The sequence below is a fragment of the Struthio camelus genome, chromosome 2 (genome assembly GCF_040807025.1).
Source record: "Struthio camelus isolate bStrCam1 chromosome 2, bStrCam1.hap1, whole genome shotgun sequence".
Lineage (NCBI taxonomy): Eukaryota > Metazoa > Chordata > Aves > Struthioniformes > Struthionidae > Struthio > Struthio camelus.
The window spans coordinates 94,000,356-94,025,738 of NC_090943.1; the positions used below are offsets into that span (position 1 = coordinate 94,000,356).

Genomic DNA, 25,383 nt, shown 5'->3' on the forward strand with positions numbered 1-25,383 from the left:
TGCCTATTAAAGCTGTTCGTTTATCCAAGGTAGTTGTAGTTGTTACCCTTTCCTGTAGTTACTGTCATAGTAGTAGTTGTTACTCTCCCTCGGCCCTTACACTGCAACGTGCTATTATACCATGTACAGTCAGTCGGGATCCTATGGGGGTGGGGTGGGGGAGAAGCCAACGTGGTATTCTTGATAGCTTCCAGTGATTACAGATGTTAGCTAGGTGATATTTAACAGCAGCTTTCGCCTGCGTTTAAGCCTTGCTTCCTCTTCATGATGATTGATGTGAATTGTAAAGCTTAGTCTGCTGAAAGTGTTTGATCTGAAGCCATGTAACTTCTTGCAAGAAAAGGTTTATCTTGTGCAGTTTTATGTTGAGTAACATGCGGAAAACAGTGGTGTAAGGGGGAGGCTGGGGAGGCGTGCAGGTGAAAGAAATCATTCCCTGTTTCATTGTTCCAGAACTCGGTACTTCACTGTGAACTTTATTTTCAGAGAACTGAGCCGTCATGTATTTCACAACTCTTTGAAAACGGCTCTTACTAACAAAACTATTTGTTATCGTATTATTCATTGAGATATCGTTCTCAGGTTTGGTAGTTTACTGTTTAGTTTGTGCAAAACTCAGCTACTGAAGGGATCGTTTACTGCTTAATAAGAATATTAATGGGAATCAGTGCTGCATCGGAAAAACATAAGTTACTAAATACGATGTATGTAATGCTGGCAGCCTAGATGCTGTTAATACTATAGATGTTTTAATGTATAAGGCCTCACAAATGCAAACTAGATGATCGGATTTGAATTTTCAAAAGAGCAAGGGGTTAAATGCCAGATATTTCCCATCGTTTAACAATGCCTTTGTCTTGATAAAATTGTATATTGGTTAACTTAATTTTAAACTCTTAAATGGCTAATAGTAAGATAGGGCCTCTCAGATTTCTATGTTAAATTGGGCTAATAGCTTGCTACGCTGCACTTCAAGCAGATTTTTTTTCTCAACAGGAAACCACTGAAACCCTCTACTTCCTCTGTTTTATGACAGCAAGTTATTTTCTTTTATTGCCCTTCTCTTGGTTCTTGGGTGGGTGCAGCCAGGCCTAAACTTTCTTGATTGAAAATCAGGAGTATATGCAAAACATCTGTGTACAGAGTCATTCTCAGAGGTTCAAGAAAAAGCATTGAAATTTTTAGCAGTCAGTAATATGAGATGATACAGAGAAGACAGAAGCCGTGTTTTCTCTCGCTGCTGAGAGCACTGTTTTTTTCTGTGGTAAGACCATGGCTTTCCATTTGTACTACATTCGTATTCAGCTCTTGCCACTGGTGCAAGGTGGACAGTCTTTTAATATCTGCTTTAGAACAAGGGTACCATGAATGCTAACTCAGACTAAAAGTATCTGAAAAATACACACTAAAGTTTTAAAACAGTGTATGTGTGATGAAGTTCATCTTGATAGTGCTTTGTGGAAGGGCTGATCAAATTGTCTTGTGTCATTGTGTTGACTAAGCACCTGGGGAAAAAACAAGCACAAGAAGACTTTAGATGGTGAATATAAACAGCTGAAAATTATGCTGGGATTAGCATAACAGCATTTTAGATTTAGCTTTGCTAAATGTAGACTTTTGGACTTGGATGCACCATTTTTTATGCAGTGCTTGTACTGGGTTTTTTCAAAATGGATTCACTTGATAATAGCTTGCTTTGAAACATTTAGAACACGCTATTGTTTTACTGTTGTGTTCGTGGCTTCCTAGCACGCTTGTGTCTTACACAGCAATAGTCAATACTAGGAAGCTAACTTTTAGCTAAACTTTACTTTTCTGTAGTGGTAATTACTGGGAACATGTAAAAGAAAAGTCCAAGTGAACAGATAGTGAAAGGATGTCCTGAGGGTAGTAGAGCTAGCTCAGTAGTTGGGTACAGAAGCGTAGCAGTTGCTTAGAGATTGCATGCAGTAGCTTATAAGTTTCCTTTGTGAGCAACTCTTGTATGTAGCTTGCCACTTTGTGGAATGGGAATAATATTTCCATACCTATCAGCAGCATTTGAAAGTAAATATATGTTAAGGTTGTGCAGTATTAAAACACAGTAGTGGTAAAGGTAATAACGTAGATTGTTTTTGTTTTGTTTTGTTTTTCCTGGCATTGCTAGAGGATGAATCTCTTTTTTTCATAACTATCCATGGTGATAGGTGCCTTATGCTGCCTTCACAAGAAATCATGTTGGTCAGTTTAGCCCCGACTCACTATAAACTAAAGATGCATACATATATTTCAGCAGTATTTCAACAATAAACACTGTAGGAAAACTTCTTAGTCCGAATATTTTGCCTTTTAAGTAGAACATTAGAAGGTGAATGGATTCGAACTTTTTCTTTGAGGATAAATAACATAATTGACTACATTTTTATTATGTCAAATTTCATTATTTCTGAAACAAATGACATTTTATAGCACTAGTTTCTCCCTCTTGGGAGGATATGTTTGTAACTTTTCTTTATTTTTCTGTTTAAAATCTGGCATGAAATAAAATCTATCAGCATATGAAAGTGATGTACCACATATTTAGCACTTAATTTTCCTATAGTTTGATTAGCCGCTTTTTGGCACTGGTGTTGGCTTATCCAGTCATCCCCTTCTTTCTGCGTGGTCCTATCTGACTGTTCCTGTGCATTGCTTTGGCAAAAACAGTGCATAACTGATCTGGCTTGGAGAGGGGGAAGCCTTTTATCAGTTTTCCAGCAGGATCCATTCCTGATCCAGTCTGCTGTGCTAACACACACATGGCTGTCAGCACAATGAAGAGGATGGTTTAGGGTGGGGCTGACAGCCTGAGGTGAGCAGGAGGTGCCTGTTGTGTATACTAGCATAGGTAGGCTTGCATCAAATCTCAAACTAGGGCTTGAGAGAGGAAGGAGATTGACCTCTTAGGACTGTAATAGCAGGAATGACAGCAAGCAGTTAATGAAAGGTCTTTAATGTTAACATAACTTCCATTGGAGGCAGCAGCAACATATAAAGTGTTGAGATCTGCTGCCGTGCTCTTTATATTATTAATGCCAGTTACCCCAGTTAGCCATCATCCTGAAGCAGCCACTGGTATGTCAGGACTCTGGGTTGGGGCAATACTTTGTTTTTTATGTGAACGTTTACATAAGCATTTGTAATATGAAACAACTGTTCCCTTTCAGGCACTAATGATGGGATAGAGTACTTAAATTCTCTTGTATGATTCATGTTAGCAGTCTTCTGAAAGGTTTATTACCTGTACATCTAAGCCTTTGTGTCTTTTGTGTCTTTTCACGTAGCTTTATTAGCTAAAACTTGCATTCTGCAGAGCGTAAAACGCATGAGACTTGTATCAAAATCTTGTTTAAACGTGTTTGGAAGCAAAATGTACATCATCTTCTCTTTTGGAGAAGATAGCAAGAAAGAGGAGAGAATCTGTTCCCTAAAACTGCACAGTGTTAAGTGTGGTTACTTGGCTTTTTTTGTATCAAAAACTTGATTATATAAAAAGGATATCTTCCTTTGCTCATCTCATGCCACTAATCACCCAAGATGAGAAGGACATTTAACCCAGGATCCCAGTACCTTTCATCTTGCAGCCTTCAAGGGGAATAAAATACCGATAAATTACAGTTTAGTTGAATTGATGGCATTTGTAACAAACTACAGAAAAACAACTTGCTACTTCAGTTAGACACAAATGTTTTCATGATGTCCTATCAGATATTTAATTAGATTATTAGAGCCTATAGAAAAAAGTCTGTTGAACACAGGATTATTGAATGACACTTGACAGTTCCTGCTTACTACATCTCTCACGTACTTTCTTTTTATCCACTTTTTTGTAATAGGCTATGGTTTGCATCTTTCCAACTTGTTTCCTGTATATCTTCTCCCCCTACTTCCCCCTTTTCTTCATATACTGTGAGCTCTGATACTAAGGAAACCTTGTTTTTTTTTTTAGCACATCTGTCTTGGGTTTGGTTGAATTTGATACTGAAAAAGGTCTGAGTTCTGAATGAGGGGTTTCCCTCCTTAATTGCTTTTTTTCCTCCTCTTCCTAGTTCTCTGGCATCGAACAAGTTGGGAACTCGCACTGTAGCTTACAGTGTAGAAACCTCATTATCGCAGAGCATCGAAGTGCTCAGCCAGGTATAGTTGGAATCAGACATCAGGCTGAGAAGTTACCAGCAGAGGTGGGCCGATATGCACTGTGGTTGTGGCAGCCTTGTATCTGTAGCTCTTTTCGTTGTGGCTTCCTTAGGCTGTAGTTTCATGATTGTTTCAAGCTAATAGGAGAGTTGACTGGAAGGAATGCTCACAGATGTAGCTGCCTCCAGCTTGCAGTTAGTTGGATGTCGGAAATGATCTAGCTTAAACTAGCTTGGCCTCTCTCCCTCCTTTCCATTCTTCCCACCCATCCTCCCCCCAAATAGTCCATACCCATCAATTCTCTCATCTAGCTCATATGCACTAGCATGACTGTAAGAGGAAAGGGAGAACAGAATCATCCTTTCGGCAGTAGGCTGCATTTAAGTCAGATCAAAGTGGTTGTGTAAATGCTGGTATAGCTGTTAAGGGGATAAGTAACATGTTCATATCAGGAAATAACATTATTAAGGTTGTGTATTTCTGCTATGGTATTTGTTATGGCAGTCTGTAGTAACACATTACTTTTATCCTTACAGGGCTTCTCCCAAACTGGGAGATTTTCTGTTCTTGGAGTTCTTACTACAAGTTGATGATCTTTCTTGAGCTCAAGGACTTTGCCCCGTGAGCATATGCAGAATCCTATAGGCATGCAGACAGAGTGAGAGAGCTCGTTTAACTATTTTATGCGCCCTGTTGTAGATTTACAAGTTTGGTTGTAGTTCTTGAAAAAAACGTATGTTTGTAGATGCCTGTATTGGGAATCTGTTTGCTTTTTCCCAAACCGTAATGGATTTTTATTTAATTGCTGTCCAGATAGTTTCTTTACTGCACTTTCAAGCTTTACTTCAATGCTGGAGTTGTCTAGAAAATCACAGACTTTCTGAAGGCAAAGCTGCATGGTGTATTTCTTTAAAACTGTTGTGTGGTTTTTGCTTAATCTTAAAGCAAAAACACTTTTGAAGAGAGACCATATGTACTAAAATTATGAACCCAGGACTGGGAAGGGACCTTAATTGTTATGCTGCACAATACCTGGCCCTTTGAAGTGAGAGGGACTCAAGGTAGGAAAGAAGAGATGAGGGCTTTTGCTTAGAGTTTGCTTAAAAGCTTCTATCTTGACCTAAGGGTTTTTTTTTGTTTTGTTTTGTTTTTCCCCCTTCCCCTGTTTCCTTTAAGATATCTCAGTAATACAGCTTGTTTGCCTGTCTGGAGCTGTCTGATTTGGTGACTAAATATTCACTGTTAACTTAAGGGCTGACCCTAGAAGTGATCCTAGCCATTCAGTTTTTTAAAGTCAGTATTGCCTAGTGGAAGATTCTTCTTGGGTAACTTGAAAACCAACATTTGAACTCACTAAAACAAAATGGATATGGGATGATTGTTTTGCAAATTCTTAAATATTGCCAAAAGTATATAAAAATATTTCCAATTGAGACTTTCTGGCCTGAAGAACTATCAGACTTTTATTTTAGGATCTTGTTTTCAGGAGAATGATAGACAATTTGTTTCAGGTTGTCACTTACAAAATATTCTTATGAGGCATGGTCTTTATCTTTTCTGTAGTTGAAATTTTAATTACAGTTTAATCTAAGGTCTCCTAGCATGTGTGGATAGTTGACTTTGCAGCAGTTGCCTATTGAAGTATATAGGGGAGCATAGTGAGACTTCCTGGAAAGTAAACTGTAATCTATAATGCAATACCAGTTAAAGATCTTGATTGTACATCTTGCCTGGGTATTATTTTGCTGAAGCTAGACTTACAAAATCGGAAATCTCAGCCTTGGACTGTAGGGGAAGAATATTGTCTCTAGCAGGAGATACTTACCAGTCTGCAAAACACTTTGGAAGATAGATAGGTGCCCTTTTTTGATGAGGACAAGGAAGCGTTGCCATATGTAATGTATACTGTGAAACTCTGGTGAGGTTTTCTCTCCACTCTTCGCTAGTGTACAACAGTACTGAAATCACAGAATGGTTGAGGTTGGAAGGGACCTCTGGAGATCATCTCGTCCAACCTCCCTGCTCAAGCAGGGTCCGCTAGAGCATGTTTCCCAGGATCGTGTCCAGGCGGGTTTTGAATATCTCCAGCGAAGGAGACTCCACAACCTCTCTGGGCAACTTGTTCTGGTGCTCTGTCACCCTCCCAGTGAAGAAGTTTTTCCTCATGTTCAGATGGAGCTGCCTGTGTTTCAGTTTATGCCCGTTGCCTCTTGTCCTATCACTGGGCACCACGGAGAAGAGTCTGGCCCCATCCTCTCGACACCCCCTCCCTTCAGATACTTGCACACACTGATCAGATCCCCTCTCAGTCTTCTCTAGGCTCAACAGGCCCAGCTCTCTCAGCCTTTCTTCAGAGGAGAGATGCTCCAGTCCCCTCCTCATCTTTGTAGCCCTCCGCTGGACTCTCTCCAGGAGTGCCATGTCTCTCTTGTACTGGGGAGCCCAGAACTGGACGCAGTACTCGAGGTGAGGCCTCCCCAGGGCTGAGGAGAGGGGCAGGATCACCTCCCTCGACCCGCTGGCAGCGCTCTGCCTAATGCAAGCCAGGATACCATTGGCCTTCTTGGCCACAAGGGCACGTTGCTGTCTCATGCTTAACTTGTTGTCCACCAGCACTCCCAGGTCCTTTTCTGCAGAGCTGCTTTCCAGCAGGTCAACCCCCAGCCTGTGTTGGTGCCTGGGGTTCTTCCTCCCTAGGTGCAGGACCCTGCACTTGCCTTTGTGGAACTTCAGGAGGTTCCCCTCCGCCCAACTCTCCAGCCTGTCCAGGTCCCTCTGAAGGGCAGCACAGCCTTCTGGCGTGTCGGCCACTCCTCCCAGTTGTGTATCATCAGCAAACCTGCAGAGGGTGCGCTCTGTCCCTTCCTCCAGGTCATTGATGAATAGGTTGAACTGTACTGGACCCAGTACTGACCCCTGGGGGACACCGCTAGCTGCAGGCCTCCAACTAGACTCTGCGCCACTGTCCACAACCCTCTGAGCTCGGCCATCCAGCCAGTTCTCAGTCCTCCTCCCTGTCCACTCATCCAGCCCACACTTCCTGAGTTTACCTACGAGGATGTGATGGGAGACAGTGTGAAAAGCCTTACTGGAATGTATTGCCATGTATTGCCATGTATTTTGCTTCAGAATCTGTGTCCGTCCTTGTAATGAAGAAGTGCTTGAAGCAGTGGTTCATCTTTTTGTGCAACAAGGCAGTAGAAACTGCTTTAGTCTCAGACTAGCCTGTTCATAAAAAGAAACTAGTTGGAATGAGGCACATATGCTAGTTGTATGAGCACACTTCATCTTTTTTTGTTGCTTTCCCAAACACTGATTCTAGTTAAAAACAAATAAACTAAAAGAAACCAAATCAACCTATTTTCTAAACTTATTACCTGAAAAAGGTTGTTTTATGCTCTTCACAGTGTACCAGGAAAGGATTTACTTTAATCATTTGATGGTACTGAAATTACAGACTTAATTAGCAGACTTAATATGCTGACTGGTTTATGTAAGATACCATTCATGAGAATTATCAGGATCCTCTTTTCATGTGGTGCATCGCTGTGTGAAAGGTGGCGGTGAACCAGGTAGGTTATTTATAGACACATCTTTGGCATGTGACTTAAAGGAAAGGATGGAATATTGCCAGGCTATTACTTGACCAATAATCTTTAAAGTGAAAAAAACATTTTCTCACCTTCCTACAAATGTTTTGAGAAACACTGTAGAATAAGGCACTGAAGGCACGTGTTCTGAGTAGAAATGAATAATGGACATTTGTTTGCATTGTAGTGCTTTCTTGTTTAACGCTTGCATCTGAACCATCACAGCATTTGGCTGGTGTGTAAGGCAAAAGGTCTTGGTCCAAGCTAAGTGGGGTAAACTGTTTGAATTACCATTCACTGGAGAGAGAGTAGATGAACAGTCCTAGCTGAGGAAGGTGATTTAATTAACCTTCTAGGTAACTTTACAAATACTTCTAATACTTTCCCTTTTTATGTTGAGCAGCCCTCTGAACAGTTTTACTCTCACTTTGGAGTAGAGTTCTGGGCATGTGTGATGTTCTTTGGGTACCCCTAAGGCAAGTCACATGGCTGCTGCCAAATGTGGACTTGCTCTTCTTTCGTTTGAACGTAGTCTGTATGCATCTTGGGACAGTTTTGCTCATACTTGCTTTTAAGGGTATTGGAAGTTACTAAATGTTCCTGTGTTCGTTTGGCCTAAGAGGGAATCCAAGAGGAAGGAATGAGCAGAATATATCAATATAGGTGTGCCAGTGTGTTTGGGACAGGGCGTGGGGGAAAGGAGGAAGCTGTTAGACTCAAGGATTCTGCATCTTGTCACAAGCCTTTTCCCATTCTTACATAGTTTGGAAGTAATAGGTGAAAGGACCATAATCAATTAAGTGCCTTGTTTTCAGGGGAAAAAGTGATCAAAAGTCTGGAGAAGATGTAATGGTCTCTGTTAACATATACCGCTTTCCAAAGTGGAGGGACTGAAATTGTAAATCTGGGAGAATCCTGGGCACAGGAAAAAGCAGCTTAAAAAGGACACATCTAGCTTTGCTGTCAAGTGTGTTTATGTTAAGCTGTCACTTTGAGTCCTGTTTCTCTGCTTTGGTGTCAAGGCTGTCTTTGTGGTCAAGGAGCTGTTTGTTATTTGTAGCTGTTTTTCTGGGTGTGGGCCTGCAGGTGCAGCCAGTAAATCAAATCTGCTCAGGTAATCCTAGGTGATCTTGAGTGGGGGTGGGGAAGAATGCAGTGGTAACTTGCTGTGAGGTGTAGGGGAAATTACGTGCCATTATCTGGAGGGTCAGGGGCTTTGGGGAAGGATACACTTGAAAAGAACAAAAAGGGATCAGAGATGGGATTAGTCACAAGGTTGTTGTGACTTTGATTTGCAGCAATTCATATATGACTGTGATTCTTTTGCAACTGACATGAAAGTCAAAGTGAAGAGGTAGTTCAATCAAGAAGACTGCAAATTTAGGTTAATTTTGTTCTATCAATTCGAAGTATGTACAGTCACTACACTGCCACTTCCTTTTGGATAAATTCTTGAAGTTTTCAGTTAGGTTGGCTATGTTCATCATGCCTTTTAAATGCCATTTGCGGACTTGGATGAGTTAGATTTTTGATTCTGCTGTCAACAGGATATTACTGAACTCACGAACTTCTCTGGAAGTACTAAATATTAAAAGGCTGCATATAGAGTGGTTTTAAAAAGTAGAATCTGGGATAATGTAAGCTTTGTAAGAATACTTGCTTTAAAATCTACAAATAGATTTGTACCATCTCTTGTTATTCCCCTGCCGGCTTTTCTGAGTGAGGTCATTTCCAGTTTTTTAAAACCCATACTACTTGCTGCTTTTGCCATGTACTTGAGGTGCTGATGGCAGTGAATTCATGAAATGCTGAATGAGGAGAAATCATAAAAAACCCTGTTCCTTTAGTGTGACTGTAAAAACCCTGGGTATTCAAGTTAAAATTACAAGTATGGTTCTGTTTTTAAATCTGGACATTGTTTTAAAGCATTTATATTTTGTCTGTTTGTAGAACATTTTCATACACTGCATAATTCTTACTTTTCTAAGATGTGCTATGTATTAGAAAGAATTTTGCTATAATGTAAATTCTATTTCAGTCTAACTGGCATTAGTTAGTCTGATGTTAAGTTCTGACGTTAAGCAAGGCCAAGAAGTTACTGAAGGACACGTGTTTGCTTTGTCAGGTGTACTGTTATCCATCTGTTTCAAGTTACAGTCATCTTAAAAAAAAAATGTAATCGTGTGTGAACACAAAAGTAATTTTTCATCATTTTGGCCTTGTGCTGTTAGATGCAGTTCCTTTAAGGGCTGGAGTTGAATGTTGCAAGTATTTGAGAAGGGTGGCAGATAGAAATCATGCCATGTGACTGCTAACGCTATAGTCAGAAAAAAGTGTCAATAAAGCAGATGCATAAGACAGTAATGCAAATAGTCAACCATAAAAATGGTGGGGGAAGAAAACTAGAGAACCACTTGTCCCTTCAAAGAATTACTGAGACATGGCAGCTTATTTTCTTCTTTTTTTGTTAGGTATACTACTTAAAACTAATGAAACAAGTTAGGAAAAACATGAACTATTAACTTTACGCTGTTGATTTCATTGTGCATTGTTATGAGATTTTTTTTTTAATGTAAAAGGATTCTTTCTTTTGAAAGAACTACATTCTTACCTTTACCTTTTACAAAAAACATAGTTTTGAAATATTCCCAAGTTACAGGATTTTAGTAATGTAAGTGTTCTAAATGAAATGAAGAGCCATTCTGAATGACTTTTAAAAGTGTGACTAGATTTTATGTAAAAGGACACTGTGACTCGGAACTGTTTTTCTCTTGAACTTTAGGATAACATCATCAGCTTTCAACAGCAGCCTCTTGCGTTGTACAAGAAGCTGACCATAGGGATGTAAGTGCAGGGTGAGAGAGATCCTGCCTTCTTCCTTGTAACACCGAACAGTCCTTCAGCAGTGAACTGAAATGCAGCTTGAGTCTCAGAAACCATGCAGATCAAATGCATGGATTTAGCTCATGTTTAAGATTTCTTTTGGATTTTAAATAATTAAAATCTAGAAACTCTGGCCCTAATGTTTCTGCTGGTATTCATGACCTACATGATACTGTTGACAGTATCTAAACCTGACCAGATACCTTGGAAGGTAGGAGGAGAATCACTTTTCGGCTTTCCTGTTCTAAAATATTTTTTAATTTCACGTATGTTTTCAAGAACCCATAATTGTGAATAGTTTATTTAACAGAAAAAAAAGTCTCAACTCCTATCATTTCACATTAGCTTTGAAGAGGTGAGGTGATGCCTTGAAGTTTCAACCATTCCTCCTACAAACTAATGCTCATGGCATTTTTTGTGTTATTGTTGAAATAAATGCGATGTCTGTACCCTGATGTCTGTACCATGTTAGGATAGAGCTTTTTTGGTTTTTATTGTTGATGTTTAAATCAAAAGAGTTGCCTTGATTGGGTGAAGCCTTTTGGATGTTATGTATTTGAAATAAAGCATTGTCTCCTCACTTGCCATTCTCTGTAGGTCAAGAGGCTTCTGTATAGCACTGATGAGACCATTCGTTGCAAAACCTGAAAGGGACTGTAGGCTGTGGTTGCCTGCAGCAGCAAGGGATACGATGCGATGTTTTTGTATATTTTTGTCATCTTTGGTATTCTTAATCAATTACTCAAGGAGCCTTCGTGGCAGGTATTGTTGTGAATTTTTTTTTTTGTTTGCTGTAAATTATCAAATCTGATGTTAACTATCTAAGGAATTATCTCTCTTGGTGATTTCTAGGTGATTAAGGCTCTGGGAAATGCTAACTATGAAAGCTGAGTCCTATGTAACAGAGGTTGTGGTTTAATGTTACAGTAGATTGGGCCTGAGGTCTCTTTGAAGTGTGTCTAAATACTGCAGCCACGTACCACAAATGCTGTTCTGATGTGGGCTAACAAAATGTTGTTAGTGTTTCACGAATTTCGGTAAATTGAACTGTAGAAGTAGGCTTTTAATTGGACCAGGTTTCATGTGTCTGCTGTTCTAGTCTTACAGCAGCTGCTGAAAGATTGTGTAGTCATATTTGGTGTAGATTAGTTGGATGATCCGATAGTACTTGGTATTAATAAGCATGGATCTGACATATGTTCATCTGGTGTGCGTACTGCTTGCCGTACTGCTTTGTCAATAAAACTCTCCTGAACGTGCTGCAAAACCTGTGGAGCTTTTGCTTTTGTCTAGTCGTACGTTGGGAGACTACCTCATTTTGCTGCAGTAGTACAGTTTTACTTCTAATGCTGATCACAAAGGCATATGCCGTTAGGTTGAGGACAGCAGCTTTAAGTGATTACTGTGCTCACCCAAATATCCAAGATATCTTTCTTTATCCTGAACCGATTTGAGGAAATCCAGAAGTCCCTTGTCCTTTGATAGATACTGATGAGTATAGGTTTGTCTGTTTTTTCATTTGCCCATCTGGCAAATTGCACTATATATTTTCTATGTTGATGCATGTGTATGGTCCTTTTAAACAGGCTTTGTTAAGGGAATACATAAATGGAGATGGAATAAATAATGGGGATGTTAGAGCTAGTCCTGAAAAAATGATTAAGACAAATGCTAACAGGAGTACCCCCTGTTTTGGGGGTACCTGTATATTCCACAAGATAACGTGAGCTGGTGAAACTGCCTCGGTCCTCTCCTACTCTTAGCCTCACACTTGTACTGTTGATCTCGTCCCAGCCCTTGGGACAAGAGCCTTGTTGGACCCTTCCATCAGCTGCTTTGACTCACGAAACCGAGAAACAAACCTGGATAGGGCTGGTTGGTTCTTCTACCCCTAAGTTACCAAATTAGGCATTTCAGGAAGTGCCAAAGCTGAAGTGGGCTTTCTGAGTAAAGGTTGAAGTTAGGAAAGAGAAAGTAGAATGTTCCCTTTCTTCAGCAGCAAGCAGTTAGATGAGCTGTCTGCAGAAGGGGCGGTGTGATAAAAGGCCATAGCTAACTTACTCTGCCTCTCAAGTTGCGCTGAGTAGTTTTCAGTGCTTGAGGTAACTAGGGTAACCTGCCTGCCACTGTGTTGTGCTGCGTGGACATAAGGTTAAGGTACAGTCCTCTGTAAATTTATTTTCAGTAGAGCTATCTTATGGCCACTGTGCTCCTAGGCTACAGTTGGATGACCCTCAGAGGCTGTAGTTGGATGTTCTCTGTAACGAAGATAGCTTAAGAGGTTCTTGCTCTTGTACGGTTTTTACTGCTGAAAGTATTAGATCATGCTGGGAAACCAAATTTAAAACACAAAGCAAACAAAACCTTTTGGGGTTGACTTTTTGTTTTGGGGGAGAGGGTTCTGCTTGTTTCTTTAAAATGGGACCAGTTCAGTATTCCGGTTACCTGTTTGCTACAAGTGAGGAGTAGCAAACTGTAGCATAAGTGTGAGACCTTATATGCTGGCTTTTCCACTAAAGATAGTGCACGTGGAACCACAGCCATTGTTGTTTGATACAGACTTCTTATATTTTGATTCAGCACTAATGACTAGGCCAGCATGGATATTGACTTTATTAATGAAAGCAAAATGCTCATATCAAATTTCATGAAAGCTTTTCTCTTTTTTTTCCTTTTTCTTTGTTCTGCCTTATGCTGGGGATTGAAAGCAGATACAATTAAAGATTTTTTTTTTTTTTTTAAAGCAGTCAAAGCGTGGAAGTGCTGGGAGAGCAGGAGAGCAGTGGCAGGCTTATTGTCATCTACTGCATCCTGAGACCATTAGTATAATGTTTGTTTGTATCTGTGATTGTAGCAAAACTTTTATTTTTGTTGCAATAATGGCACACATAGTGTCTCTGTTTCTTACAAGCTTACTCGCATCTGGAAAGAATGTGAATAAGATTGTAGGGTGGGTTTCCTTATTTACTTGTTCAAGTTTCACTTAAATCCCGCTGTACTTTATTACCTGAAAAAAAAAATAACACGGGCAGTCCACTTAGCTATCCTGTTGCAATGCTTTGCCTCTCAGAGTGGGGGCAGGTATTGGAGGAAGAATGATATATCCACAAAAGTTACTGTGCCATTCACAGTCTGTCTACTCTTCCCCAATGCCTGGCTTGCTTGCACGGTTGTGACAGTTTGTAAAACTTGAAAAAGGGTGCTTATTTTTGCTTCCCGCTCCCCCCCCACCCCAGACGTTTTCCTTGAGAATGTTAGTGTTGAATTAGCCAATAATCTCTGCCTACCACCACACGGGTCCCTAGGAAATTTAGGGAGAGAGGAGGACACTGTTAATACTGCCAGCAGTAGAATTCTAATTTCTCAGATTCTAGGAGGTTTATTTTTCTCTCCAGAAATGGAGTAGGGAGTGGCTCTGTTCTTTATGTAGATTTCACTCATGAGCTGTAAAAGAGAGCATGCAAAAACCTGAACCCCTATTTGGTTTATGTAGCCATTTAAAGAGACATGCACGCTTCAGTTCAGAGCACTCTTGTCTGATAACTGTCTTGGATCTTGGCCATTATATTTTGAAAATCCCTCACTTCAACAATTAAAAGGAATATATGTAGTTCTCAGATTCATAAAAGCCATTTTACTTGAGTTCCATGCTTATTCTTACACAGTATATTCAATTTTAGTAAATCTACTTTTTTATATACATTTAAAACATACTTGCTAAAATGTAAGTGGGTTAAGATATCAAAGAATGCATAAACCTTGTTAGAATTCAGGCCCTCTTTCTAGATCATTACATAGTTAGAGTGTTATTCCCTAGATGAAGCCTGATTAAGAACCTGGCAAAGCTTGACCATCTTGTTTATACAGCGCTCACAAGTTCTTCCGTGCTCTAGAGTTTTTCCTCTGTCCTTTGCGTTAAACATCGGAGTAGCGAGTGGTATGACGGAGGGTTTTGTCATGTACTTTTCAATTCTAGCAAGCATCAGCAAATTAGAGGTTCTGATCATATTTAAGTGTGCACAGGCAGAACTGGTATGTAGCACTGCCGCTTAGTATATGGCAACTTACGCAGGTGCTGTTCAGAAACAATATCAATGAATTCTTCAATTTAGAAGTAATTTTGTAAGCTCTTACACAGTTTTATAGCTTCTATTGGCTTTTTGGCTTTTCAGGTGTCTGCATAATTCCAGGTTTCTTATACACTGAACAGAGATTAAACATAGCAATTCTAACACGCTCCTAGGTGTGAGCTGGTAGCCATGTAATGAGTAAGGAATTTAGAGATGGATAAAAGTAGAGGAAGGCAGAACAGACATTGTAAAAGGCGAGGGGGAGGTGGAGGTGGCAAAAGAAGCAGTGCAAACATGGGGATGAGAGAACTAAATAAGCATTGAAAAGCATCAAAAGTAAGAACTAAATAAGCATTGAACAGCCTAAAGGCCTAAGAAGGGCCACAAGAATAGCATGTCTGTTGTGCTGTTCCTGTGCAGCCTGACTGACCGTTTATTATTTGTATTCTATGAAATATGAATATATATCCTATTAAAGAAGAGATCTTAAATGATTACACAGGAAGAATAGGTGTAATTGCTAAGCAGATGATGCCTGCCAGTGAGAAGGGAATAGATCTACACTGAGAGATGTATGAGAGTATTAGTAGTATAATGATTTACTAAGATTTTTCTTAAAATACACTTGACCTTTTGGTAGCTGAACTATATCTACCTATTAAAGCGAGGGGCGGGGGGAAAAAAGTCTGGGATTGCCTCCTTCAGTTGTATTGAAGAAAATGGGAGGTGTCTCCTGTAATGACTGTTTAAGTAATTGAAAGAAAAGAAATAATGATATTTTTCAAGACCCTAAATTTTGAGAGCTGAGTTTGAGCAAAGCAGTGCTTTAGCTGGATCAGTGATCTAAAAAGTAGACTTCACATCTTCTGAGCAGTTTGGAATAGTAAATGTTACACTTTGCATTTCAAACTCTAAATTTCTGATTGGTTTTAGCTGTTTGGAAAAAGAATAAAATGTCCTTTTGCATGTCTTCGTTTCAGAATATGGCAATCTGAGGCTTAGGCATCTATCAAAAAGTTAAAATAACTTTTTGAGAAGGCTGAAGTAGTATATGTTCCTGCTATGAAACAAGAAAACAATAAACTAAGATGAAATCACTCTGGCACTGAAGACTTTCCACATTTAATTTTCATTACTCTATAGCTAAGTAGCCTGTTAATGGGGGGGTTGTATCTAATTCAATGTAATCTGTTGTGTCTGGACAAACACTGCTTGTTTTGTTAATATACTGAAGTTTATTGCAAACTAAGGTTAGAAACTGACCTTATTACATATTCCAGTAACTTTTAAAAGTGTTAAGTTGAATAATTCAAATCAAATACTTCCTCAGTAATCTTCTACTTTTTTTTTTTTTTGTGCAAAAGCATACATCTCGGACATCTGGTTCAGAGCACTCAAATCATAACCAGAAATTTTGTCACTGCTTTCAGTTTGCAGTCATTGATCTAAGTGTCTGAAGAAGCATGTAATAACTGAAACAAATGTGTCTTTTCAGGGGAGTCTTGGTAAGACTGGAAGGATGTAGCCATCCTGTTGTTATGAAAGGACTGTGTGCAGAATGTGGCCAGGACTTGACTCAGTAAGTATTCTCAGCTTTTTTCCATTTTGCACTGATCTGTGATTAGGGATTCATACTCTTCCGTCTCTCATTCTCTTCCTTCACTTCTCCCTTCTGAGGCTTAGTAATCACTGTGGATCTTTCCCATAAGAGTAACTGTGAAGTTGCACATACTGGTAGGAAGGGAGGACTGTATTCGTGCTACCTAACATAAGCAGGTAGTCTCCCTTTGCTGCTGTAAGGAGTGTTGAGAGAGAGTTTCCTTTAGAAGTTAACTTTCACTATTAAGTGCTCTCCCATGCTCTTAAAAGAAAAAACTACCTAGAGATTAGCTAGTGAAATTGTTGCTTAAAGTTGCGTGTTCGTTCCTGATCCCATTATTAATGGCGTAATAATTTAAAGTGTATTTCTCAACTGAAAAGTTGATGCTTGTAGGCAGGAATTGGTGTTCCTTGGGGATCAAGCCAGGACAGGAAGAGGAAATTGGCAAGATGTGTGCTGTTGCTGCAAGGTGGCTAATTTACTAGAGCATGTTAAATGCGCAGCACAATCTGTCATTCTCAATGGTGCTTGTTTTGTCACCCTGAAATAGTTTTTCAAATACACGCCCTCTTTCACCTTTTATGTTGCTGTTGTCACAGATACATTGTTTAGAACTATATTTACTCTTAACTATTACAGGGCTTAATAACTAGGTGTATGGGTGAATACGAGGCCATGTGGATATTTAAGGTGTAAATTTGTAATGTGAGCTATAATTCAGCAACTGCAAACTCTTTCTGTGAAGATAAATATAGGGTATCTTATTACCTTAGGTAGAATAAGTAAAGATCATGTATGCAGACATACATTCTCATCAGCATATCCTGCTTTGAGTTTTATGTGCCTGTAACTGAGGCTGAGTGTTGGAAAGTGTGTCAGGAGTAACTTAATAAACCTGAAAACTTTATCTGTGCGGGTGTAAATAGCTGTAAGGTAAATGCTATGTCAGTATCATTCACGTGATTCTGCCTTTTTATACTGTGTCTGAATGTGCATTTAAATAGTAATCTGGGAGCTAGCTTCTCTCCAGTGATTTCAATTTAAAGCTTCGCAAATGTTTTCAATTTTCTTGTGAAACGTTATGTCACTGCACTAAAGGAATTTAAGTGTAAGGCCAAAAAAACAAATTTGAAAGATTTTTTTTTTTTTCTTCTCTGCTCTGTCATTACTAATGCAGCTGTTAAAAAGACTGTTTCTTACACATATCAAATCATCAGCTCAGCAGCTGTTTTCCAAAATGGACTGTTCGGTAGCCTGGACTTTAGAAATGAATGATGCATGGTCATTTCATTTGAAAGGAAACAACTTTAGTTTCATTGTAACTCCTGCTTTTATTATTAGGAATGATTTTATGTACCTTATAAGGCAGTATAAGTAGACTGAATATTGAATCTTTTTATGCAATATGTAGCCCAGTTAATTGTGGACTTTACCTTCTAATGAAAGGCTGAGTGTTAGTATTTTATGGAGAAGTATTATTTGGAAAAACAAACAAAATTAAAAGTTAGGTTAAGAAAGAGTTGGACTTTGCCAGCCCTAAATGAATATTTGATCTGTTTTTTACATACAGGTGTACCCGTACATTGCTGTATTCCTATTAAACAGTTATTTCTTAAAAGCCCAGATGCCCAGTGCATCCTTTTTGTTATGCAGTTCTTACAATTGCTCAACAAATGATCCAAAAAACAGTTAATTCATTTTAAATGAGCACTTAAAATGCCATTCAGTGTTATATAGGAGGTGTTCTGAACCCTAAAACAAAAGGATATAAGAGATTAAAATGTCTGTGTTATCTTTGGACAAACAGGCCAAATGAAATACGTCTTTTGTTTCTGGGTATCTGTAGCGCTTCCAAACATCAGCTACAGTAAAAGTATGTCTCAGTCTGTGTTTGTGCCTTTGTCACTGCATAAAGGCACCAACATACCTGAATTTCCCCCATGCCCCCATCCCAGGAACTAGCTGGTAAACTGTTTGGCTCTGTGTTTTAATATGTGAAAACTGTGAAGTTTAACTCTGGCTGTAATTGTGGTACCAAATTTTGTCTTTGGTAGCACAGGTACTTGGGAGAATTAAAAGATGCATGTGTCACATGGGACAAAATTTATAGTGCCCTGTTTTTAATTGTAAATTTATTTCTGGTGAACCAGAAATAATGGATTTAAACATGGATGTCACAAAGAATTGATCTGTGTAAGCTGAAAGCTAGTAGTGCTGTGAAGCTACTTAGTCAGGTTTGAAAATTCTCTCTCTCTCTCTCTCACGCTCTCTCTCTCTCTGTGTGTGTGTGTGTATATATATATGTGTGTGTGTATGTGCATATATATGTATACACAGGTGTAGCACCATTCTCTCTGTGCCAAAGGGAAGTGTGACTGTGGGGCGGGATGGGGGGGTTGATGCTTTTCTTAAAGCAGCAGTCACATGCAAGTTGCTCTGCAGCTGGTAAAGAGCAACTTTGCCCATCAGTTGCTTTAAAATTATTCCATAAGCTGGCTTGGAGAAGAGTAGTTAATTGCATGTTGAGTGATCACAACAAAATGTGTGTGTGTGTATGTATACACACCCACCCACCTCTATACATAGTTTTAAACTGGAATGGTTGGGTCGCTACATTTAATTTACAATTGTTTACTAATGGATACAAAACTACATTTTAATCCTGGTGTTGTAATGCCAAAAAATACATAGATATTTGTTTCATCTTGGTATAATTTTTCATGAAATGATTCTTTGGAAATGTAACTAATTTCTTATGGTGAACTACTTTGAACAAAATGGATGAAACGATCAATATCTTGCATTAAAAAGACTTTGGAAGAGCATATTAATCTGAATCAGAATATCTCTGTTTAATTACGGTATCTGTTAGTGACTGATTTGATACTACAGCTTTTAGCGTGTTCAAGTTTTCCTTGACTGAAGAGTTACCCTCTCTTTTGATGCCTCTTTTCCCCTGCATGGTTAGGTTACGAAGCAAGAATGGAAAACAGAACGTGCCGTTATCCACAGCAACTGTGTCTATGGTTCACAGTGTCCCAGAACTGAAAGTTAGCTCTGAGGTAAGTACCCTCGTGCTTTCTCTATTTGTACCTTTCACTTTAGCTCTGAGGTAGAGAAGCTTAATGATAGGAGCTTGCGCAACATTATATATACATAAAACGGAATATATGGCCTCCTTTTGAGGAAGAAATCAATTGGGGGCAGGGGGGGGAGAGGAACATGTTGAACATGGGTAACCTAGAGTTCTGGTGTGCAAGTTGATTGTATCCAGTTTTGTAGTGTTTTTTTTTTTTTTAAGGCTATGCACTGAAAAGATGGCACTTCTGTGACAGCAGCCTGAAAGCTTGTTGCTTTGATATTGTTGGGGGATTGTTCTGTGTCCAAGAATAGGAAGTTTGGGAAAGTTCAGTTTCCACCAGCTGAAATGTGCTCAAAGTTTGCAATGTCTGTAAAACATTGCTTTACTTTGTTTAGTCAGGAACCTTGAAATTGCCCGTACTAGATTTAGTAAAGCTAGTTTGTTTGCAGGTTACCTGCTGAGTTATCAAAAGAGGCTTGTTTCTTGTGCCTTCCTCAGTTTCTTTGGAGGAAAAAGCATGTTTATTTTAGAGATACACAGCCTATGTCTTTCTTACCAATGCTTTCCAAAATGCTTTCAATCGCTACCAAAATGCTTTCTCTCCCTGCCCCCTGCATTTTTTTTTCTTCTTCCTTTTCAAAGAGGAAGAAATTTCCATCCCCACACTGATGGGAAGAAATATTAGCAGCTCCAAGTAGTCTCCGTGGCAGGGGAGAATTTCAAAGGGCAGTTTGCACTTGACTCCCAGTTCTTCATAAAGCTCCACTTTACTTTTAAGTTTTGCTGCCTGGTGGCTAACACTGCAGCATGTTAGTGGAAGTTAGTGAAGTGCTTAAAGTGAACATGAAGTTTAATGCAGTTCATTGGAAGTTTGTTAGTATGCAAGAGAGGACAAAACTTTAACTCAACTTACCAGAATATAAGGTTTTTAATATCAATGCTTGGATAGTACTGTGAAATATGACTATTTATAGTGTGAGAAATATCTAAAGACATATTCTTTGGACTTGTGTTGACAGTGATAATTATTTCTATCAGCAGCAGCTGCAATTTAACACTCAACCTAGAGTCATCAATTGTATTTAATTGATATTATAAAATTGCTGAATTTACTAGACAAAATTTTCAGAACTACTGATTAACTTTTCTTGTTTTGTGTAATTCTGAAGATGCTGCTAGTTTCTCTCAAGAATCTTGGCCTTAAATTACTTGGATTATTTATTGTATTTAGGAAGTTATTGTATTGAGTTTATCCATTTTAAGTTACTAGTGTCTCATGGGTCTTCCAGAAGACTCTTGGAATTCTTTTTTCTACAGGAAAATGGCTGACAAAGCTGCCGTTGCTATAGTTATGTTGAAATGTTATTTTTTTATGCAGTTACTTGGTAGCAGGATATCTTCTCGAGTTAAGACTACACAGAAGTCAATAAATCCAGTTTTATTTCTTCTAAGCTAAGCTTAGTATGCGAATCTTCTGTTATAGCAAGCTGAACAGCTAGGAAGGGAAGATCAGCAGCGACTACACAGAAATCGAAAACTGGTGCTCATGGTAGATTTGGACCAGACATTGATCCATACTACAGAACAGCACTGCCAACAAATGTCTAATAAGGTAAATGTTTTTGGTTAACTTTCAAGCCAGAGTAATGACAGGAATATTTCTAAGCATCTTTATTTAAGTGATGGTTCTTCAAGAAAACATTTGGTAGTTAGATAAAATTATAGTTGAAGAATAAAAGAAAATAAGAAAAATGTCATCTGAAATATATTCCTTTTTTACCTCTACATTTTAGTTGACCACTTTCTTTCCTCCATTTATGCTTTTCTGCACTTTCCATTACAGTTGCTATAAACAAGAAATTCAAGTAGCTATTTTTCAGTCTCAGCTTTCTTTACTGTAAGATTCATAAACTGCATACCCAGTATCGAGGCTTTTTTCCTAGGTGGCTATAGGGAATTACTGTTAGGCATCCTTTTTAGGGTAGTCCTGTGTTTTTTTTCTAGTTCTGTCATTTTTCCGTAGAGATGTGTAGTGATTTTTTTTTTTCTTCAATTTCATTTTCACTTTTGAGTGTTGGTGTTTAATTTCTCTGTGAAATACTTCTTTTTGAACTGATAGGATTATTGGTTTGTAGTATCTCCAGTCTGGAAACTTTGAAACAAACAGCATGTTGGGACGTGTCTGCATGGTCAGGTATAGGAGGATGCAAACTCAGACTCCAGTTCAATGTTACGCGAACTGCAGCTGCTCAGTTCTTCATCTTTCTTTTCTCCTGCCATTCCTTAATGCCCAAGTATTTCAGCATATGTTCCTACCTGCTAGCAAAAGCAACTCTTAAATGTACTTTGTAATTGATGGGAAAGGTAACAGTGAATATTCATTTTAAAGATTAAAAAACCTTGTGTATTTGAAAGGCTGTAACTTTTATCCACATAATGCGTAATTAAGAGAAACATTTTTAGAAAAGCCTTTGAGGGTTTAACTAAGGCTTCCTCTGCAACGTTCCTTCCTGGTTTGCTGTCTGAGTATATGTATTCATAGATTATAGTATTTTTTTTAACCAACAAGAAGTCTGTCTCTGAGTTCGATACGTAAGTGAAATGAATCTGAGTGAAAGTCACTGAGTGGTAGTGAGTAGAGTGAGATGCTGAACTTCAAGACATTTCTCAAGTTGCTTTTGTGAGATTAATTTGGTGTAAGTCAAGCTATGAACAAAAGTTACACTGATCATTAACATTTCAACAGTGCAGCTTCCTGCATTTGCAGAATTTAGTATCGGACTATCTTGCACAGAGCAAAATTGTACTTTGGATTTTTTTTGCTCAGATAATCTTTTTGGCTGAAACTTAACTCAGCCCAGTCAGACTAAATGAACATAGTGGCTATGATGTAAGGGGGTGCTTCTGGATTGGTGGCTTTTTTGTTTTGTTTATATATGAAATATGCTTTTTTGTCTAGGGAATATTTCATTTCCAGTTAGGTCGAGGAGAGCCTATGCTGCACACTCGTTTGCGTCCTCATTGCAAGGAATTCCTGGAAAAAATTGCCAAGCTGTATGAATTACATGTTTTTACCTTTGGCAGCAGACTCTATGCACATACAATTGCAGGTGAGTAACACATGACACATTCAATGACATTTAAGTAACCTACCTTCATCCTAATATAAGTTTTTCTTTCTGTGATTGTCTCCCAATATTTCGTCTCTTTTTTGCACAGAACTCTTCATAAATAGTCTTGTAAGCAGCAAGATTCTTGGCTCATTTAGAAGCCAGTGCCTCTAATTTTATACATGATTTTTCTTTTTTTCCATTTTTTTTCCTTCCGTAATACTTAAAGAATCAAATTGTGGCATGACAGCAACTAGTACCTTCCTATTGACTTAAGAAAGAAGTGGTTTTGACAGGCTCGGAAATGATCTACAGAGTCACTTGTCTTAGAAATCTAAAGCAGTAGTTTCATAAAAATCTGCCACATGAAGCTAACTCCATCTGTGGAGAAGAAAAAAATCTGCTATTTCCCTTCAGTGAAGGAGGTTTTGCTGCTATAAGTCAATTTGGAGGAATTCTGTTTGTTTGCCATGGAGCTGAGATGGCCTTATTAGAAGAAAAAGTACAGATCTAACAATATCTTCACATAGTCTGCTCAGAAACATTAATATTTTCTCCTTGTAACTGAACACTTGCATTTAAATACTGGAGCTTATTGCTATAGCAGTATATGGTGTGGGTCACTGATTTTTTTTCATACTAAGAAGCCTAAAAGAGAGCTACCTTATTATGCAAGCATATGGATCAAATGAATGTTAGGCATGTGACCATATTTTTAAACTGTAAAATTGACTTTCACCCCATCTTGAGTCTTCCTTTACAGAATAGCAATTTCACCTCATGTTTTTCTTTTCTAATAGTAATCTGTTGACTTAAGATAATGTGGATAAAAATGTTTCGGGTTGTGACCCGGCGTGTTGAACTGTCCTTGCCAGTGTTCTATGCTTTCCTCGCTTTTTTCCTGGTCGTCTTTCACAGGTACTTTTTGTGTCATGTTGCCATGAGTACCTTGAGCAACACTGTCCCAATAGCATATCCCAGGAACCACTTTTTTGGCAAGAGAGGAAGACTCCAAAGTAGTTAGGGAACTAACTATTCTAGTTTAGTTCTGGAATAGTTCTTAGTAAAGAATTCTCTAACTAAAGAGTTCCTTATACATGTTAAATAAGCCACAGAAGATGCTTATAATGAAAAACATAAGATATTTCTGTAATGGGAAAGAGACACCTATTTGTGGTCTCCAGTTGAATTCTCCTTCTTGAGAAAAAGTTGAGGAGAGGTATGTCCCTGTCCTGTCCATCCATGTGGATGACAGTGAAACCACCCTCTCTCTCCTTTTTCTACATTACTCAGTATTTATTGGCTGAGGTGTTCGAAGGAGCTGTTCTTCAAGCTTTGTCAGTGTCGCTACTAGATTAATATCATGTACTGCTAATGCATAACACTTTTGTATCCCGCTGTCCTCCTTTAAGTAAAGTGTGGTTATTATGTAGCAACAGGGGCTTGATTTTCTTATAGACTAAGTTTAAATACCTGGCGACAATAAAGTGCGTGGCCAGACTTTCTGACTTAGATCTGTGCCAAAATCAACACATGGCCTAAGGTCAGATGATGTTTAGCAAATGCCTTTCAGAGCCAGGGAGGAGGACAAGCTGCAGAGGGAGTTAACTGGTGGTATGTGAGTGCCTTCCTAGTGATCGTTCCTCTTCGAATGTGTGATTTGGTCCAGTGTTAGCCCATTTTAATCCCCATGCGAAATTTGGGTTACCTGCAACCCCCATGCTGGCACAGATTCATTATGTAACAAGCCTCTCTGTGGGCATCATACTTGAGCTGCTCTCTCTGTTGCCTGTGAATTCCACAGAGGAAAGAGTCACTAAATGAGCAAATTAGGGTATTGTCACTTCCTGACACTTCTAGACTTCTGGACTTTGGCCTGAAGCTGTCTAACTTCATCAAAAGTGTTCAAGCCAGGGGTTGATGACTGGTACGGTGATGAGGATTAGTTTCTGCTGAAATATGTTGGCATGGAAAGACCACTGATGCACAGGTGAATATGTGGACCTAAGGATAACCAAGATGCAGTAATAGAGAAATATATAGTAAATACGCATTTGGAACACTTGATGGCAGCATTGGTTAAATGATTTCTCATAGCTGTCAGTTGACTATTTTACCATTACCCGTATGTTACATAAAGGAAGGACTTGGATTAAAAGGCCAGGAATCTTTTTCTTAATCTGCTTGTTTTCTCAGGTCCTCAATATGCATCTGGTATTTCTCTTTAGACTCTCTGTGAGCTGCTGCTTCCATGTCCTGGAAAGCTTTCACCACCTTACTTTTTTTTTTTTTTTTTTTAAATCTAGTCAGTCCTTTGCTCCCATCCTAAACTGACTCTTGTGAGCTGTTAAGTCGGGTTAGCCAATATTTGCAAATATCATTTACATCCGCTTAAGTCCTTTCTTAATTGGACACATTTACAGAGTGATATCTTGTATCTCTAATCTTTGAAGATTAGTTTTGGATTTTCCAATCTGGAGTTTTCTATAGTGTTTTTCTTCTACGTGATTATTTTGACCAAGTGCTATTTTAAACATTTCCCCTTCTCTTCCCCTCTCCAGCCTGCGTTAGAGTAGTTAGGTATTTTTAACACTGAACGCAGCTTAAACGATGGTTATAAAAGTTAATACCACTGTGAATTTTGGGTTCAGAGTCGCTAGTCAACAATAATGCAATGTGAAGTTGCTCTTGAGACTTATAGTGGAATCCAGAAAGTAGGACTAAATTGAGAGCATTCATGTGTATGATTTGTTAAAGCAAGCATATTATAGCATGTATTTCAATAAGTAATTGATAGAATGTGTAATGTAATCACCAATGTCTGAATATCTCGGATGCTGTTGAAAGGCTGGGTCAACAGCTTTCTCCAAGTTCTAAAGTAGGAACTGATATA

At 38.8% G+C, this 25,383-nt stretch overlaps 1 protein-coding gene across 4 annotated transcripts in view; it reads left to right on the top strand.

The window, feature by feature from the left end:
• The window catches only part of CTDP1 (CTD phosphatase subunit 1), a 148,955-nt gene that overhangs the window by 22,980 nt on the left and 100,592 nt on the right, over nt 1-25,383 (top strand). For 2 of the 4 annotated variants that reach the window (XM_068931611.1, XM_068931607.1), the window contains exons 2-5: nt 16,194-16,277; nt 19,267-19,360; nt 20,864-20,992; nt 22,340-22,490. In XM_068931611.1, coding sequence (XP_068787712.1) covers nt 16,237-16,277; nt 19,267-19,360; nt 20,864-20,992; nt 22,340-22,490 — 415 coding nt within the window. In that variant the 5' untranslated portion in view covers nt 16,194-16,236. Of the gene's footprint in view, nt 1-11,304; nt 11,391-12,660; nt 12,786-16,193; nt 16,278-19,266; nt 19,361-20,863; nt 20,993-22,339; nt 22,491-25,383 lie in introns of those variants that run through there. The other 2 variants (XM_068931609.1, XM_068931610.1) reach the window with 2 other exon arrangements.